This window comes from Lipotes vexillifer, unplaced genomic scaffold (genome assembly GCF_000442215.2).
Source record: "Lipotes vexillifer unplaced genomic scaffold, Lipotes_vexillifer_v1.1 scaffold1179, whole genome shotgun sequence".
Classification (NCBI taxonomy): Eukaryota; Metazoa; Chordata; class Mammalia; order Artiodactyla; family Lipotidae; genus Lipotes; species Lipotes vexillifer.
Window position 1 is genome coordinate 1,871,836 of NW_006783890.1, and position 14,973 is coordinate 1,886,808.

General features: G+C 33.2%; 1 protein-coding gene across 1 annotated transcript in view; it reads right to left on the reverse strand.

The window, feature by feature from the left end:
* The window catches only part of SPAG16 (sperm associated antigen 16), a 906,862-nt gene that overhangs the window by 856,686 nt on the left and 35,203 nt on the right, over positions 1 to 14,973 (reverse strand). Inside the window, exons 5-6 of the mRNA XM_007456417.1 lie at positions 14,386 to 14,523; positions 2,756 to 2,863 (exon numbers count right to left, since the gene is read on the reverse strand). Coding sequence (XP_007456479.1) covers positions 2,756 to 2,863; positions 14,386 to 14,523 — 246 coding nt within the window. The remainder of the gene's footprint in view (positions 1 to 2,755; positions 2,864 to 14,385; positions 14,524 to 14,973) is intronic.

A 14,973-nucleotide genomic window follows, 5' to 3' on the forward strand; every position in this document is an offset into this window, starting at 1 on the left:
AAGAGTGTGACTGTTTCATAAATTCCATAAGAACCTCATAATTCAATTCATCCACAGTTCTAATTGTTGGTATTAAAAATTCTGAAAATAAGTACATTCATAATAAGTCACTCATGTTAAACAGGAAATTCTGAAAAATTGACAGGTAAAAGCAACAAATTACAACTTAGTTGAACAATTTAGAGAAAACATTAAGGTTAACTTTTGGGGTTTATGATAAAAAGACACATCATTGAAATACTTGGGTAAAATATGACACAGAGAACTCAGACCCTAACTTATCCTGGAACCAAAAACCCTCTTCTCTATAGCTGATTTATTATGCAACGGCACAATTACAAGATAAGGTGTTCACTGCTAACTGATTAACTTCACTGGTGATTGATTAGCTTCATGACTAGTTTTTTTGGGACTCTCAGTTCATCAGTGAAATTTTCTTTTAGGTCCTTAGAAAAAATACATTAGTGATTTATCCAGATTGTTCAATGGAGACATTATTCTTACTGATTAAATATGGAAATAAAGGCTATCTGAATATACACTAAGTGTAGTTCTATTCCAATGTAATGTGGATTTCTTCACTGGGGCCCCTAAGGATTACAAAAAGTATAATCTGAAAATGCTGCATTTTCACATGAAATAAATTATAATAGTATTCTCTTTAAACATTCTAGGAAATTTAACGAGTATGATATATTTTACACATAGGCTAGAAGTCTCAAAAAAATAATTTAAAACAAAAGCTCAAACAACAATTTACCATGAATACAACATCAGCAACAGTGAACAATCATATTTCAGCTGCCACAGCTGGATACCAAGGTGCTCTGAGACTGTCATCAACCCAAGTAACTGAAGTACTGAAGCCTGCCTGTAACAGCACCAGAGGGTGAGAATGGACTCAAACCTGAGATCTTTTCCATGAAGAATGTACTGTGATTCAAACTCACATATGTGTATGTGTATGTATGCACACACACACACACACACACACACACACACACACAACTACTAAAATACCTTTGGGCTTTTCCTCTGGGCAAATGGGTACCTCACCCTGATGAAGGCACAGCAATTAGTTATCTTTGTACAAGAAAAAGCTTCACTACCTTTATAGACTTCTACATGACTTCAGAAGAGCCACAGGCCTCTTTATTGTCCTGAGAGTAAAATAATTCCCAAATATAAAAGATATAAAATTAATTCCCAAATATTAAAATATAAAAATTTTTTAAACAAAATACAATATACAGTTCTAAAAAGAGACCTGTATAAAAATGCAAAAGGGAAATCTACATGAAATAGTATATATTTAGCACATACTTTCAATGTTAGGGTATGTGCAAAGTACTTACTATCTATTATGTTCTAGACACTATATTAGGTACTTTTATTATGACAGTTTTTACAGATAAGAAACAGAATTACAATGAACACACAAAGGTAAGTAGTGGAGCCAGGTTTCCAATGTTTATGTGACTCCAAAATCCAAGCTCTTTCCATTACATTGTACTACTTCTCAATTAATGTTATTGTTAAGAGGAAAACAAATCATTTCAAAGACTTTTTTCTGAATTTTTCTGGACTTGGAACAATTTTATGAATCAAAAAATAATTTAGACCAAAATATGAAACCAAAAGCATTGATTAAAGTCAATGAATAAAAACTCTCAAGGCCTTTTTTTCAAGTTAATGCAATCTCTCTTTCATTAAACTGGTGTTTGATTTCTATAGAGATTCAATTAAGAAAAATCAGAAAAACGCTAATTTCTAATATATTGCTAAGTTAGAAGGTACATTGATTCTTTCAAGACAGCCTATAATTAAGAAATCATAATAGCCATAATGACCATAATCACTACTAAAGACAGCAATTATCCTGACCACCCCTAAGCTATGTTGTTCAATACAGTAGCCACTAGCCAAATGTGGCTATTTAAATTTAAACTTAAATTAATTAAAATTAAATAAAATCAGCAATTTAATTCATCAGTTGTACTAGCCACACTGAAAGTGCTTAGTAGAGGATGTGACGAATGGCTATAATATGGGGGAGTGCAGATATAAAATATTTATAACATTACAGAAAGTTCTATTGGACAGCACTGCCCTAGAACAAGCAAAGGAGAATTTTAGTTAGAGATTATAAATTCTTTTCTTATTTGGCGGGTGCGGGGGGGTGGTCAGGGAGATGAGGAGGGCAGAGGGAAGTGAATCTGAGTATCATTAGAGTAATTTCTAAAAGCCTTAGGATAAATTGAAGGTTATGCAGTATGTGGCCCCTTCCACCTTGCCCTTGTCAAGCTGCTTCTGCACTTTGCTCTCCATTCTTACAATTTGGCGAACATGTCATGTTCCTCCAGTGACTTGGTGCCTTTGCACAGGACGCTGACCCCACTCCCTCACCCTGTTAACTCATACTTTAGAATTCATTTCCTTTAGAAATAGGTCCCTGAACCATCTCACTCTCCAATCTGGTTGTGGTGACCACCTCTTGGCTTGCATAAAAACAATGCAGTATATTTCACTATATTTCTGTTTAACTCCTCCCCTATTACACATCTTAATAGTCTCTGGGAACCTTGACAGCAAGGACCTAAACTTGCTCATCTTTGTATCAAACACATGGCACACAGTAGATGCTCAATAAATGCTGAATGAATAACTTTACCTGGAACCTTCTTCCATGGCCAAATGGCTTAACACAAATTAAATAGTTCTTTAATAAATATGCCAACAAATACTAGCAGCTTACCCTTTGAGGTCATTAATTAATTTTTCTTTCTCCTGGACTGTTCTCTTGTGGTGCATTCGATGAAAATCACGTTCTTTCTGAGTTTTCAGCAGATCTTCTCTAGCCTTGCTGAAAAATAAAAATAATAACTTTAAAAATCACTGCTAATTCTTTTCTGAAAAAATTATTTACTTATCAGTTCAAATCTAGTACTAAGCAATTCAAAAGATTATTGAAAAGCAAAGATTCCACTATAATTCTCATTGAAATATCCCAACCAATATAACATGTATGGGGGTGGGGAATGAACAGGCTAAAACCTGTAGTTTCAAAACTATCATTTATTCACGTTTCATTTAAATAAAGGGAAATTAAAGGTATGCTGCCACAATAACACATAATCCATCTATTTTCAAAGACAGTTTGTTTATAAAATTGAAATACATATAAAATAGGATAATTCAAAATAATTACAAATAAAGGAAAAGCTTTACAAAATTTAATTCTGAACTTGCTTGAATATATGGTTAAGTGGGCTACTTAGTTCTGAAAATTGTAAAAAAGAAAGCGTATAAATTCTAGAAAACCAAGATTTCATTCTGGTAAGGCATGTGAAAAATATATACCACCTACAGATCATATTACTAAAATAATTGGTAACTTAATGAGAAAAGTCTTCAATATCAGTGTTGTGATACAGAAGCATTCAACTGGATATATCTTCTGTAGATCCCTGGCATAAAGCAAGCGAGAGTATTCTTTCTCAGCACAAGTTGTATGTGAAAAAATTAATGGGAATGTTTCCCCCACCTCTACAATGTAAGTTAGTTTCAATGTAATAATGTAAAATATAATTCATAATGTAAAAGTGGTTATCTAACAGTTTTAGTTAACTGACAAAGTGCTACTGCACTGAGATTCTAACATTCTGAAAAATGGATGGACTAAATTAGAGTACTGACAGCTCTCAAAAAGATCAGAATGGAATAAATCTGCCTCTCATATTTCAAAATTCAGATTATATGAAATAAATGCATGCAGTAGATTTCTACTTTAGGAACTATGTCAGAGCAATCATTGAGGAATGGTGGCTGGGATACTGCCAGAGCACTGGTATGAGTTTAGGTTTTCAGACTTCTGATGGCACATATTATGATCAGCGAGACTTCTTGCTGAAAGATCAAGCCACACATGGCATATGGTGAAGGTGTCTTTTCCATTCCTCCAAGTTTCTTTCTTTCTCCCCTACCATCTCCCACTTATTTTGGATGACCTGTACTGTTCTTCATTCTACTGTCAATGTTGTAGTTTTGACCACATGTAAATAAACATTGTGTCACAGTACTTCATGGTCTAACCATCTAACCCTCAACTTCCTTTCCAGGCCAACAATCTTGAAGGCATAAGAAAATGTTGATTGAGATATTGAGACTTGAAAAATCATCTGTGGAATATTCCAACTATTAGATAAACAAACAGTTTATTCTTTCCAGGTTTTAATTCTGTGTGTATGTGTGAGAGAAGATGGACCAAAAAAAAAGGGAGAACCCCTCTGCCACCAAAATGTGCCTAATGAGTAGAGAAGTGAGTGAAAAGGAGGAGTGAGTTTAAGTAGAATGACTAGAAAAGATAAATGGCTGAGTTGGCATTTTGTTGTGAAAACACAAGAACATCACTTGAATTCACATTCACTTATAAGAAAAGTATGTAAAGTGTCTTATATACTATCATGCACATAGAAAATATTCAATAAATGCTACTGTAATCATCATCATCATATGTGATTATTTAGTATAGCAGAACAGATATATTCAATTCCTCAAACAGCTACATTTATCTACCTAAAATAGGGGGCATGCCAGTAGGTAAATATACTCTAAGGGATCAAAAATATCAGGATACATGATTATTAGTAACACTGATCTTTTTGTATATCTTTATAAAAGAATTTAAACTTTATGAACATCTATTTTGAGTCTACTAAAACTCCATTTTGAGTCTACACAACAACTTGATGAATTACTTCATGGGCTTATATTTTATTTATCTTATCTGAAATGTAAACCCATAATAGGTTAAAAAAAACTTAGAAAAATAATATTGCAGAGTTTCTTAAGCAGAACCACAAATGTGCAGCACTGCATCAACTCACTTTTTAAATATACACTTAAAGTCCTATTTGTACTCATCCCAGGAAAGAAAGCATAGGAATTGACTGAAGTATTGGACTTTATAAAGTTTTTCTGACCATTAAATTGGTTTTCAGATACTTGCTTTCTGTTTGCACAAATGAAGTCTACTCAGTGAAACAATTTAAATTCATTTCATGGTGATGCTTCTCCTATTATGACCTTCCTGCTGCCCATTTACTTAATAAAAGGAAAATAGAAATTGTACTAAAAAATAAAGTTTGAAATATTCATATAAGCTATTAATATTTAAACTATATAGTATTTTCTCATTATATTAGTAGAGCATCGTTGTGTTTAAGAAAAACTTTTATTAAGACAGACACCAAATATATAAATTCTATATCAAGTACAATGAAGTAAGTTATTCAGTGAAACATTCTATTTAGATTCGTATATCATAAAGAACACACTACTTAAATGCTTTTCCTTAATGAGATGGCAGAGTGACTAACTTCCCCATTTCAGGAAAGCAGCATATCAAAATATATAACTAAATTATAAAATATCAAGATACTCATATTTTTTCATACTATAAAAGCACTGTCCCCAAAACTCCATGTTTAACGTATTAACGTAATTTAATAATGTACTCTAAAAAATTATTTTTAACTGAATGCTCCAAGTAAAATAATTATTAACTGAATAGTTTTTACTAAGCTTTTAATAATAGATTTATTGAGTTATTCTGTTATCATAATTTGGCAAAAGGTATCATATAAACATTTTCTTGTTTACATGCACCAATCAAAGTAGGCCATCTTTGGGCTTCCCTGGTGGCACAGTGGTTGAGAGTCCGCTTGCCAATGCAGGGGACGCGGGTTCATGCCCCGGTCCGGGAAGATCCCACGTGCCGCGGAGCGGCTGGGCCCGTAAGCCATGGCTGCTGAGTCTGCGCCTCCGGAGCCTGTGCTCCGCAACGGGAGAGGCCACGACAGTGAGAGGCCCGCGTACCTCAAAAACAAACAAAGTAGGCCATCTTTGTCATGTATTTTTTCGTGTGCAAACTTGAATCAAAGTAATTTCTGATAACAGTACTGTATAATTACCAACTATTTCATTCTCTTCAATTGGTTATAAATAACTTTGTTTAACCCACTACAATTATTATTGGAATAATTGTCAGATAGCCAAAATACTACTCAGCTGGATTAGATGCAAACTTTCATTATATTCTTAGCCAAAAAAGAAAGGGGTATACCCATGTCTGGAAAAAAATACCTTCTTAATTTAACAAGCAATTACCTAAATACTAAAGCATGAAATTTTATGGGCCTCATTATTATCTTTATCCACAGTGTGTGTTTCTGAAAGTCATTAAATTAAATCGGTCTTTGGAAATGCTGGGTACTCTTCGACCTTTCATAGAAGTGAATTTTGTAAGTGAAATTAGGGCCTATTAGTAAAGCACCTAATTTTTTCTCAGTATTAACAGCCATTTAATTTTCGTTATGCCTATATTTTCCGGCAGAAGATAAAACCAAGTATTCCGTTATTTTTAAGATGGTACACTTTAATCTTCTATTTAGTAATCCCAGTCAGTATTATTTCCTGCCTAATCTTCAGGACCCTCAACAAAACTTTTCTGGTCTGCATTACATTTCCTTACTATAAAAGCTCAGCAAAGGACGACAGTACTCTAAATGGGGCAAGATGTAGCTTCAGAGAAAATTATTTAAATTCCCATGATAAAAGGAAAACGATGCCTACTCCTAAGGAATACTATAAAAGAGGCAAAAATCATCAATTAACTACTCTAAAAATTATTAAAAGCTTAATTAAAGAGCCAAAATGTTTTTTTCTTAATTTTTATTGGAGTATAGTTGCTTTATAATATTGTTAGTTTCTTGCAGTACAACAAAGTGAATCAGTCATATGTATACATATATCCACTCTTTTTTCCATTTCCTTCCAATTTAGGTCATCACAGAACATTGAGTAGAGTTCCCTGTGCTATACAGTAGGTTCTCATTAGTTATCTGTTTTATACATAGTAGTGTATATATGTCAATCCCAATCTCCCAATTCATTCCAACCCCCTCTTCCTCCCTTGGTAAACATAAATTTGTTCTATACATCTGTGACTCTATTTCTGCTTTGCAGTAAGTTCATCTCTACCATTTTTCAAGATTCCACATATAAGCAATATTATAAGATATTTGTCTTTCTCTTTCTGACTTACTTCACTCTGTATGACAGTTGCTAGGTCCATCCATGTCTCTGCAAATGAGACTATTTCACTCCTTTTTATAGCTGAGTAATATCCCATTGTATATATGTACTACATCTTCTTTACCCATTCCTCTGTCAATGGACACTTAGGTTGCTTCCATGTCCTGGCTATTGTAAATAGTGCCACAATGAACATCGGGGTGCATGCATCCTTTCGAATTACAGTTTTCTCCTGATATATGCCTAGCAGTGGGATTGCTGGGTCATATGGTAGCTCTATTTTTAGTTTTTTAAGGAACCTCCATACTCTTCTCATAGTGGCTGTACCAATTTACATTCCCACCAACAGTGTAGGAGTATTCTCTTTTCTCCACACCCTCTCCAGCATTAATTGTTTCTAGATTTTTTGATGATGGCTATTCTGACTGGTGTGGGGTGATACCTCATTGTAGTTTTGATTTGCATTTCTCTAATAATTAGTAATGTTGAGCATTTTTTCATGTGTTCGTTGGCCATCTGTATGTGTTCTTTGGAGAAGTGTCTATTTAGGTCTTCTGCCCATTTTTTCATTGGGTTGTTTGTTTTTTTTATATTGAGCTTCACGAGCTGCTTGTATATTTTGGAGATTAATCCCTGGTCAGTTGCTTCGTTTGCAAATATTTTCTCCCATTCTGAGGTTGTCTTTTCAATTTGTTTACGGTTTCCTTTGCTGGAAAAAGCTAAAGTTTCATTAGGTCCCATTTGTTTATTTTTGTTTTTATTTTCATTACTCTAGGAGGTGGGTCAAAAAAGATCTTGCTGTGATTTATGTCAAAGAGTGTTCTGCCCATACTTTCCTCTAAGAGTTTTATAGTATCTGGCCTTACATTTAGGTCTTTAATCCATTTTTGAGTTTATTTTTGTTTATGGTGTTAGGGAGTGTTCTAATTTCATTCTTTTACAGGTAGTTGTCCAATTTTCCCAGAAGCACTTATGGAAGAGACTGTCTTTTCTCCATTGTATATTCTTGCCTCCTTAGTCATAGATTAGGTGGCCATATGTGCTTGGGTTTATCTCTGAACTTTCTATTCTGTTCCATTGATCTATAATTCTGTTTCTGTGCCAGTACTATACTGTTTTGATTACTGTAGATTTGTAGTATAGTATGAAGTCCGAGAGCCTGATTCCCCCAGCTCCATTTTTCTTTCTCAAGATTGCTTTCACTCTTTGGGGTCTTTTGGTCAAAGTGTAAAAAATTTTGTTCTAATTCTGTGAAAATTACCCTTGGTAATTTGATAGGGATTGCATTGAATCTGTAGATTGCTTTGGGTAGTACAGTCATTTTCACAATATTGATTCTTCCAATCCAAGAACATTGTATATTTCTCCAACTGTTTGTGGTATCTTTGATTTCTTTCATCAGTATCATATAGTTTTCTGAGTAGAGGTCTTTTGATTCTTTAGGTAAGTTTATTCCTCAGAATTTTATTCTTTTGATGTGATGGTAAATGGGATTGTTTCCTTAATCTCTCTTTCTGATCTTTCATTGTTAGTGTATATAAATGCAAGAGATTTCTGTGTATTAAAAAAAATGTACACACTGCTATATTTAAAATGGATAACCAACAAGGACCTACTGCATAACAGGGAACCCTGCTCAATATTATGTAACAACCTAAATGGGAAAAGAATTTGGAAAAGAATAGATACATGTATATGTATAACTGAATTACTTTGCTGTAAGCCTGAAACTATCAACATTGTTAATCAACTATACTCCAATATAAAATAAAAAGTATTTTAAAAAAAACATATTTCTGTGTATTAATTTTGTATCCTGCAACTTTACCAAATTCTTTGATGAGCCTTAGTAGTTTTCTGGTAGCATCTTTAGGATTTTCTATGTATAGTATCATGTCATCTGCAAACAGTAACAGTTTACTTCTTTTTTTCCAATTTGGATTCCTTTTATTTCTTCTTCTTCTCCAACAGCCATGGCTAGGACTTCCAAAACTATGTTGAATAATAGTGGTGAGAGTGGGCATCCTTGTCTTGTTCCTGATCTTAGAGGAAATGCTTTCAGCTTTTCACCATTGAGTATGATGTTAGCTGTAGGTTTGTCATATATGGCCTTTATTATGCTGAAGTAGGTTCCCTCTAAGCCCACTTTCTGGAGAGTTTTTATCATAAATGGGTGTTGAACTTTGTCAAAAGCTTTTTAAAGAGCCAAAGTGTTAATAGCACACATTCACATAAGTCCCTCCTATTTGCCAGGCACAGCTACAGGCCCTGGGGATATACTGAGCACAAGACAAGTCCCTATTATATGGAGTTCACAATGTAACAAAAATGTATACATTAGATAATTAGATGTAAAGGGCACAAATTTCGAGCTCCTTCATCTAATAACCTTATTAGGTTATCTTTAAAGATAACCTAATAACTGGAAAGAGAAACCATACAAATAGAAGACTAAAACTTATAAATATATCAATCCTTCCCCCCAAAAAAAGTATGTATGTATAAATATATGTGTAAACACACACACATTCTTCCCAAATTGCTATAGAGTCAACTCAATCTTAATTCTAATCCCACCCCTGTCTTTCTATAGAAATTGACAAAGTGATTCTTAAATTTGTATGAAAATGCAAAGGATCTACGATAGTCAAACTGTATTTAAAAAAGAAAAACAGAGCTGGAAGACTAACTCTATCTGACTTTAAGGACTTAATTAAACTTACAGTAATCAAGAGTGTGGTATTAGTATAAGGATAACAAATAGGTTAATGGAACAGAATAGAGTATAGAAATAGACCCACCATTACAGGGTCAATTGATTTTCAACAAAAATACCAAAGAAATTCAATGAAGGATGAAACATCTTTTTAAGAATGGTGCTGGAACAATTGACTATTCTTATAGGAAATAAAATTAACCTCTAGCTCCTACCTCACACAGTATACAAAAATTAAAGATAGATCACAGGTTGAAATACAAATTCTAAATCTGTAAAGGTTTTAGAAGAAAACAATATTTCTGTGACCTGGGAGTAGGCAATGGTATGTTAGCCAAAATATCAAAAGCAATATTGTAAAAAAGATAAATTAGACTTCCTCAAAATTTAAAACTTCTGCTCACCCAAAGACACCATTAAGAAATTGAAGAACCAAGCCATAAACTGGAAGAAAATATTCACAATATTCTGACAAAGGATTTGTAACGAGAATATATAAAGAACTCTTACAACTCAAAAATAAGACAACTAATTCAACCAAAAGCAGGCAAAAGATTTACACAGAAAGCAGGATCAATGAATGGCCAATAAACACACACAGACACACACACACACACACACACAAAATGTTCACAATATCATTAGTTATCAGGAAAATGTATATCAAAACTACAAGAAGCTGCTACCATACAACCACTAAAATGGCTGAAATTTAAAAGACTAACAAAACTCAATGTTGGTGACAATATGGAGCAATTGGAACTCTCATATATTGCTCTTGAGAATGTAAAATGACTCAACTTGAATGTCAGGAAATGGACTAGCAGTTTCTTATACATCTACCCTTCATAAATTCCATTCCTAAGTTTTTATCCAAAAGAAAGAAAGCACATCCTCACAAAAAGACTTGTACACAAATGTTCATAGCAGTATCATTCATAATAACCACAGTTGGAAACAACTCAATAGAAAAAGGGTAAACAAATTGTGGTATACACTACACAATAGAGTACTACTTAGCAATAAAAGGGAACAAATTATTGATAAATGCAAAAATCACATATAAATTTTACAGACTTTAGCTGAGTGGAAGATGTCAAACACAAAGAAATGAATATTCTGTGATTCCATTTATGAAGTTCTCAAACTGGCAAAGCTAATCTAAGGTGGAAAATAAAATCAGAACAGTGATTGCCAGGGGAGGGAATGACTGAGAAGGGACACAAAAGAAATTCCTGGATAGATAGAAATGTTCTATAGTAACATGAGTATGGAGGTTACAAGACTTCATCTGTTTGTCAAAATTATGTAGCTAAGACTTGTACATTTCAATTTATGTAAATTATAACACAAAAAAAGAACTGTAAAAAATAATATAATAAACAGGATGTGGGGTAGGGTGTGGGTGGAGATAGAAATAAGAATGGCAGAAAGTTGGTAAGTGTTGAAACTGTCTGACAGGCCCAAGAAATTCATTATTTTATTCTGTTTACTTTCTATATGCTTGGTATTTGTTTAGAATTAAAAAGTTAAGAAGTTAAATATTTTTGGTTAAAATAACAATTGGTCTACATTTCAATATAAAAGTACAGTTATATTCTAATCTTCCAAGAAAGAATGTCAAACTCCTACTTATATCATTCCCCTCCAGTATCTAGTATGTATTGGGTTGGTCAAAAACTTCACTGAGGTTTTGCCGTAAGATGTTCTGAAAGAACTTTTTGGCCAACCCAATAATATATTTAATGTAACTATAAATCTTTTTAATAATGCTGTTTTTCCCTTAAAAACATCCATAAAGAAATTTTCCAAGCAGTTTTTTCCCAACCTTTATTTTATCAAGATTTAATTGACATGTAACATTATATCAGTTTCAGGTGTACAACATACTGATTGGATGTATGTTTGTATATATTGCAAAATAATCACAATAAGTCTGGTTAACACCCATCACGAAACATACAGGTACACCATACACCAAATTTTATATTTTAGAAGATAATCTACATTTGCAGCAAATATAGGGAAAGCCTCTGTTCTAAAATTGGCATTGCTTACAGCAGAGAAAAAGACAATTTCTTTTTTAATTATAGCAATTCAGATATTTTATAGTGAAATATTTTCCCTTTTCATCTCTTCCTTCATGCTTCATCATTGCTGAATTTCAAAAATAATGATATGATATTATTTTTTAAATCTAGGGATGACAGCCTTTAGAGATAGATAATAATAGCTGACATTTTCACAGCACTTTGTGATTTACACAGCCCTTTAATATAGATTGTCTTATTTAGTTATCACATCACTCCCTAGGAGTTAATAATATTATGCATAATTATTCCCAGTATAACAATAAGGAAACTGAGTTAATAAGTAGCAGAATATTGGAAGCTAGGTATTTGAACTTTAAGTTCAGTACTCTTTCCATGGCAAATCTTCCCTAGATAAATAATAAGCTTACAGCTATATGATTTCACTGATTTTTCTAGATTGATCACTAAATGCTACCAGTTTAATCAAGATAATATATAACACAACTGTAACCTGACTCTTTTTATGTATTAAATATTAATTATTATTAGAAAAGTATTTGACATCTACATTTATCTTGCTTTAAGAAACAGCCTTAATCCTAAAAAAGAAAACTTTAATGTAAATTCCTTAAAGGGAATCCCATGTTTATCACTAATTCCTACTGGGAAAATATCCTCACAAGTCAAATTGAAAAACCTGTGTGATGAAACTTACAATTTGGGGCAAACTTGTAGCATGACAGAGGTAGTTTTGGGAATTCTTTACAAAATTTCAGTCTCCATTTTCTGGGAATGTATCCAACAAAATTAGGCCACAGGGACATCCTTCATCAAAAGGGGCTGTGAAGCACAATTTGCTTAATATTCATTCAATGATAAAAATATCAGGCATTTACTAAGGGTCAAGCAGCTTTCCTTCAAATTTTCCATGTCAGGTAGACTAAACTAAATAAATATTTTCCTTTCCTAATTTGTATAAGTTTAATTATATCAAGTAAGATAGATTTGACAGATACCATAAGCCCACTGAAACTAAAACTATATTTTAGTAAATACAGTAAATTTTAAAAACATTTAATAATCTGATATTTTAGTAAACATGAACAAGAGACAGATTTCATTTGAGTGATATCTGTTTGAATCATGGTTTCTTTTAACATTAAGTTAATACTTTGCATGGGCAACAGTTTATATGGTTTTGATTATAGTTATTAAATATAATATTCAATAAACAACCAGTAATAAAAATGATAATTTCATAGCACTGGGGCAAAACTCATTGCAGAAAGAGGCTCTACCTATTCAAAAGAAATTAGCAAACTCAAGCAATAATTCAAAGGAGATCAGGAACTGAAACAGTATGCCAGGCAGCACTCTGAAAAATTTGCTGTGTCAAATTCCCAGTGCATCCATTAGGTGTGTCAGGGCCAAGAGTGCAAACCACTTCTGAGAAATGTAACTGAGGATAGAGAGGATGCTGGTTCTAGTACTATCATTCTGTGGATCATCATACACTTCCATCTAAAATGTAAAATCCCAAATAGTACATCCATAGATAATATGAAAGTTGTATAACTTGCAAAATACATTTCTGTAAGTGCACATAATAACTGAATAAACAATCGTACAAATTATCATTTATTTACCACCACCTTTCAAAAGCAGAAGCTTATTTTAAATGTTTCCTTCACCTGGCAATACAGTCTCGTTTCTTTACATTAAAGTTTTTTACAAAGATCTTAGAAATATTATGTTCCTTTACGGTAGTTCTGTTTATGTAATTTTTGTTTTAATATGATTCTTTAACAGAGAAAGCCCCTCTTCAAATGTTTAATAAAAATTAATGAACAAAGCATAAACTGTCTACTCCATATCTAAGCATTGATTTTTCACCTAACATTGTTTTAGATGAGTATGTTCACCCCAAGTCAACACATTCACATATTTGTCTTTGCCAGAATAACACTGCCCATTTATCTAAGTTTGTTTGCCAAAACTTGCATGTCTTTCATTAAATCAGAAAGAAAGAAACATGCAGAGATATTTGGTTTCTGTTACGTTTCTCTTCTGTGCATAAATTCATGCTACGAAATTACAAAACAACAGCTCTCTTTGGGCAACTTTCAAATACTGAAATTGCTCTACTAAGAATACACTAGCTCCTTCCTTCCTCTAGCTTTCTATAATTTTATTATTATTTCAGAAATTAGCTTACCCTCATAGGGGAAGATTTCCACAAGCCATGATAAGACTATCAAAATACATAAGGAAGCGAATGTTACATAACAAATTAACAACCTCCTGCATAACCCCCTGCATTCCACTCTTGTTGGTGAATTACAGTTGTGAGTGTTCTGCTCATCTGTTCAACTAATTTGCTGGTGAAGCCTTTCATATTCTTTCCAACTAGAATTGACATAAAATTCATTTCTCTAGAATTAAAGCTCTGTTGCATTAACCACCATCCACCTATTAGCTAATTCAATGCCTTACTTTTATTTAGTCCAAAATTTTTTAAAAAGTCATTAAAAAATAACATACTCAGCTGCTTGCTTATAGTGCTTCAATTCTTTCTTCAAAATTTTGTTCTCATTTTCTAAAAGCATATTCTGGGTGTAGACATCTGGAACATGCCCACCACCTCTAAGTTCAGTTACTCCCTTCTGTATTAACTCATACCTAGGATAAAATCAAACAAAAGATTTTACATTGTTTCTTTCTACTACATTGGCTTAATTTATGTACATTTCAAAAAGTTAAATCACATTTTAAAAATTTATTTATTTATTTATTTTTGGCTGCATCGGGTCTTCGTTGCTGCATATGGGCTTTCTCTAGTTGTGACAAGCGGGGGCTACTCTTCGTTGCGGTGCGCGGGCTTCTCATTGTGGTGGCTTCTCTTGCTTCTCTTGTTGCGGAACACAGGCTTTAGGCACGTGGGCTTCAGCAGTTGTGGCGCTCGGGCTTAGCTGCTCCACGGCATGTGGGATCTTCCTGGACCAGGGCTCGAAACCATGTCTCCTGCATTGGCAGGCGGATTCTTAACCACTGTGTCACCAGGGAAGCCCAAAAAGTTAAGTCTTAGGGAATGTTTATAGTGATAAGTTGCAATATAACTTTTTAAATTTA